This window comes from Nicotiana tabacum, chromosome 3 (genome assembly GCF_000715075.1).
Source record: "Nicotiana tabacum cultivar K326 chromosome 3, ASM71507v2, whole genome shotgun sequence".
NCBI classification, from domain to species: domain Eukaryota; kingdom Viridiplantae; phylum Streptophyta; class Magnoliopsida; order Solanales; family Solanaceae; genus Nicotiana; species Nicotiana tabacum.
This window is the reverse complement of record NC_134082.1, coordinates 91,390,249-91,394,685: the sequence shown is the minus strand read 5'-3', so window position 1 is coordinate 91,394,685 and position 4,437 is coordinate 91,390,249. Positions and strand designations below refer to the sequence as shown.

The 4,437-nt window shown below is 35.1% G+C and overlaps 1 protein-coding gene across 2 annotated transcripts; it reads left to right on the top strand.

Annotated features, from left to right (window-relative positions):
- Window positions 1–852: 852 nt before the first annotated feature.
- Window positions 853–4,220, top strand: LOC107827164 (hypersensitive-induced response protein 1). Of its 2 annotated transcripts, none has more exons than XM_016654245.2 (6): window positions 853–1,009; window positions 1,342–1,539; window positions 2,419–2,539; window positions 2,731–2,822; window positions 2,908–3,004; window positions 3,730–4,220. In XM_016654245.2, the coding sequence occupies exons 2-6, from the start codon at window positions 1,351–1,353 to the stop codon at window positions 4,101–4,103; spliced, it is 873 nt and encodes a 290-aa protein (XP_016509731.1). In that variant the 5' UTR covers window positions 853–1,009; window positions 1,342–1,350; the 3' UTR covers window positions 4,104–4,220. The 2 variants fall into 2 exon arrangements, with proteins under 2 accessions (XP_016509731.1, XP_016509733.1); XM_016654247.2 differs by lacking the exon at window positions 853–1,009 and adding an exon at window positions 1,031–1,202.
- Window positions 4,221–4,437: the final 217 nt, after the last annotated feature.

Below are 4,437 nucleotides of genomic sequence, written 5' to 3'. Positions count from 1 at the left end.
AAATTTGGTTTTTAATTCTATAATTCTTGCAATTTGGCTAAAAATATTAATTTCTAAATCACATGTCTACAATATTTTGTTCTATTTATGTTTATTTTTTACTGAGAAACTTTTGTCAATTTATTAATTATTATAACTTATGATTATATGATCATCATAAAATAAATTGTATTATCATAAAAATTATCTTAGCTAAGCACATTTGAATTTAAAATAAAATGACAAATAGAATATTTTATATTTGAATCGATTTAAAATCTAAAATTTTGAAGAAATTACGCCCTTATAAGTATAAACAGTTCTAAGGTTATTTAAATTATTTTAACAGAAAAAGAGCTTATCAGCACTTTTTTATCAAATATTGCAGCAACTTATTATCATTTTCAGCACTTGTACCCAAACACGTAACTGCTTATTTATTAAATCAGTTTCAGCACTTAAAAGTATTTTTCAGCACCTAATGCTTATCAGCTACTTCAAATCAGCTAACCCAAACGAGCTCTATGTACTTTCTTTGTCTTTTTGTTGGAGTTATTTTTATTTTATTAGTATTTTGAATAATCATATTCCTCTCCTGTTTGGCCAAGTTTTTGAAAGATTAAAGTGCTCGTTAAAAAAGTCACTTATTTAGTTATTTTAGAGAATTACAATTCATTTTGAGACAGAAAAATATGTTATGATATTTCTAAGTACATAAATAAAATATATTTCAAGAATTTAAGAAAATCATAACGAGTGGATGCAGAAAAAAGTAAACGCATCGAACATAATGCAAATGCAATAGTCGTCAATTTTTTTAGGACAAGGGACTCGAGGGTATTATTATTATTCTGCTTACCATAGTTATGGCCTATGGGATATAATTTTCTGTTTTATTGTGGCGTATATAAATTAGATTTTCGCTTTCCAAAGTCCATCGACCCATATTTACCCCCCCACACACAAGAAAGACCCACGTCGTGTCTCTGTTTGCAGCGAACAGATTGATCTCTGCAGAATATAATCAAAGGTATGTTCATCCTGATAATCTGGGGAATTCAATCTTCTATCTGTTTCTCAACATATTTGAGAAATTACTTATTAAATACCCAATTAAGTGTGATGCCAAATGTATAACTTGCAATTTCATTTTTCTCTTTAAAAGGAAAAGAAGTATAGCACTTGATTATTGATTCTGTAACTTAGTTCAAGATACCATACATGTATGTAGCATAACATGTTTGCTTGTTCTTTTATTGTTGAAAACAAAAAAGATTGCTCTTTTATCTTCTTTTTTTTTTGGTTTGTTTGTTTTGAAATCTTGAATTCTTTGTTGGTCTTCTTGAAATTGTTGGGAAACAGAGAGAGAAAATGGGGAATCTGCTTTGCTGTGTACAAGTGGACCAATCCACAGTGGCTATAAAGGAGAGATTTGGCAAGTTTAATGATGTGCTTGAGCCTGGATGTCATTTCTTGCCATGGTGTATAGGGAGTCAGATTGCTGGATACCTAACTTTAAGGTTGCAGCAGCTTGATGTGCGATGCGAGACAAAGTCAAAGGTGCCTAAATTAATATGGTTTGGTGTAAACACTCGTTGCGGATAAGTTTTTCCACTTTTCCCTTAATTTTTAGATAATCAGTTCATGTTACCATAACAAAACATACTTTGGCTTTTCAAATTTTCGAAGTCTTGACTTTCTGTTTTAGCTTCTTTTAACTAATAAGAATCAGTAAAAGGTTATCAAACCAAGAGGTTAGAAGTTCAGTCACCAAGCGAGCAAAGTTGGAACGAGCCATTGTTGACTCTTGGATAGACGGTTGTGGGGGATTACTATATCAAAACAAAAAAAGTAAAAGATTGTTGAACTATTAATGCAAAGAAGATGTTATGTTAATAAATTTGTATTGTCTTGATCATCTCCTTTCTTCTTCTTCTTTTTGTAACTTATTTTACCTCTTTTACCCAGGGGAAAAAGTGGTTTCTACTTTTTTCTTGGTGACTCGAACCCTCCAACCTAATGGTTGAAGGTGGAGGTGTTCTACCACTATAAAAACACTCGTCCTTGTATCGTCATTTCTATTTTCTCCTTCATGTTTACTGAGCCAAGTAGTCTTCAAGCACAAACAACTACTTCAGTTAACTTGGATTTGAGTAGATTATGTGCAGATAATTGGTATGGTAGTAGAATCTAAAACGGTTCTTGCTAGACTGCCAGTTCACATTTTATAGCACACGTCTGTCTGTCTGTCTTTGTTCACCTTTGAAAACATTTAGGTTCTGGCTTCAATCAAGTGAAAGGACATCATGTAAACCACCTATTAAAATTATGGTAATCTAATATGGACTATCTCTCAACTGTGTGCAATGACCGTAATCGACAGCATGTCCTTTTCCTTTGTCATTATTTTATGGTTAAAATCCTTCATTTATCGTGCAGGATAATGTATTTGTAACTGTTGTTGCTTCAATTCAATATCGTGCTCTGGCTGATAAAGCTACTGATGCTTTTTACAAGCTTAGTAATACTGGATCCCAGATCCAAGCCTATGTGTTTGATGGTATGAAAATCTGATTCCCTTAGATTTTTCTCTTGCAACAAGAAATAAAAAGCGATAGTAACATCTAAAGGTTCTGTGCGCTGCAGTTGCATGAGCTTGTGATTCAGCTTTTGACGAGCACAATGCTTGAAGTCCTCTTATTTGAATTTATTATTTCCTCCCAAATAATGGCCTCTCTCATGAGTGTACAGTTATCAGAGCGAGCGTTCCAAAGCTAAATTTGGATGATGTCTTTGAGCAGAAGAATCAAATTGCTAAGGCAGTGGAGGATGAACTTGAAAAGGTAAATCATGCCCATCATAAACAGTATTAGCAAAATGACAAGCAATGATGGTCATTGTACTCATCTTCCTTTGGATGATATGTAGGCAATGTCTGCTTACGGATATGAGATTGTTCAGACACTCATAGTTGATATAGAGCCAGATGAACATGTCAAGCGAGCTATGAATGAAATCAATGCAGGTATCATGTATAGCCTTTTCCTTAAAGTCTGATGTAGGTAACACATCCTTTCTCTTTATCTAATAGCAGTAATTCATCATACGTGAAAGTTCTCTGGTGATTTATAAATAACTGATGAAATTAGGTGCGATCAGGTCTGCAAACCTACAAAAATAACAATTTCAGAATTATAGAGGGCCCGGGATGTAAAAACATGAAAGATAAAAAGATAACTTGGGAATGACTTGAATACAGAGTGGTGGTATGTTGCAAGCAGAGGACAGACGAACCCAGATAAAAGAATATGGATAAGTATAACAGAGTAGAGGAAGGATGTGGCCTCTTAGATGTGCAAATTGTACCATCGCCGTCTCCTTTTCTTTGGGAGAATCAAACATTTAGCTTATGTGTATCTCAAGCTTGCTCATAATTCTCATGTGAAGCATGAGAACATGATCAAGCTCAGTCTTTCGCTACTCGCGTTCCCCACCTTTATTGCTTTCAAAAGGGCCTAAAGTGTATGATGATTCGATTTCCTATATATATAAGTATAAAGAAAAAAGCTTCTTGGTGTTTTCAAGAAAAGATCTCACTCGAAAGGAGAATAAATACTATTGTAGCTAGGTTTTGTTGACTACATTGGACTATGTCAAACAATTCATTTCTATCTTATCCATAATCTAGAGCCGGATGTAGTAATCTTTTAAGCTTCAAGCTAATCGTTTGTTTTCATCAAACTATGGCAGCTGCAAGAATGAGAGTAGCTGCCAATGAGAAAGCAGAAGCTGAAAAAATTGTCCAGATTAAACGAGCTGAGGGTGATGCTGAGGCTAAGTACCTGGCGGGGCTTGGGGTTGCTAGACAACGCCAGGCCATTGTAGATGGTTTAAGGGACAGTGTTCTTGGCTTCTCAAGTAATGTCCCAGGTACAAGTGCCAAGGACGTCTTGGACATGGTCCTCATCACTCAATATTTTGACACCATGAAGGAAATTGGCGCCACATCTAAATCCTCAGCAGTCTTTATCCCACACGGACCTGGTGCTGTTAGTGACATTGCAGGGCAGATTCGACATGGATTGCTCCAGGGTTTAGCTGTCGAGCAAAAAAATCTTTTATAAATGTGTTTCACCGTGTCTCGTGTGCTTGTGTTTTGTATGTAATGTTTGTTCTTGATGTGATTGTGATGGCCATTGTTGTTCGTTATACATGTGTAATTAGATGCAGTTTCTAAAGTCTCACTGTTCGTCTGTCTAAAAGTCGGGTTTTAATGATTCGTTCACATTATTAATACATAGGCAAAATACATAGTTTGCCCCCGGAACTTAGGACCAAATCCCTCTGACACACCTTCTGAGCACGGACAACTTTTTACACACCCAACCTTTTCAAAGTGTGCCTAATACACACCTTTTTTGTCGACATGGCTAGTGCGTGTTTTACCAATAAAATAAG

Coding starts and splice junctions, on each gene's coding strand:
- LOC107827164 (XM_016654245.2), top strand. CDS start 1,351: ATGGGGAATCTGCTTTGCTGTGTACAAGTGGACCAATCCACAGTGGCT. Junction 2,540..2,730: donor CCAAGCCTATGTGTTTGATG/GTATGAAAATCT, acceptor ATGAGTGTACAG/TTATCAGAGCGAGCGTTCCA. Junction 2,823..2,907: donor TGGAGGATGAACTTGAAAAG/GTAAATCATGCC, acceptor GATGATATGTAG/GCAATGTCTGCTTACGGATA.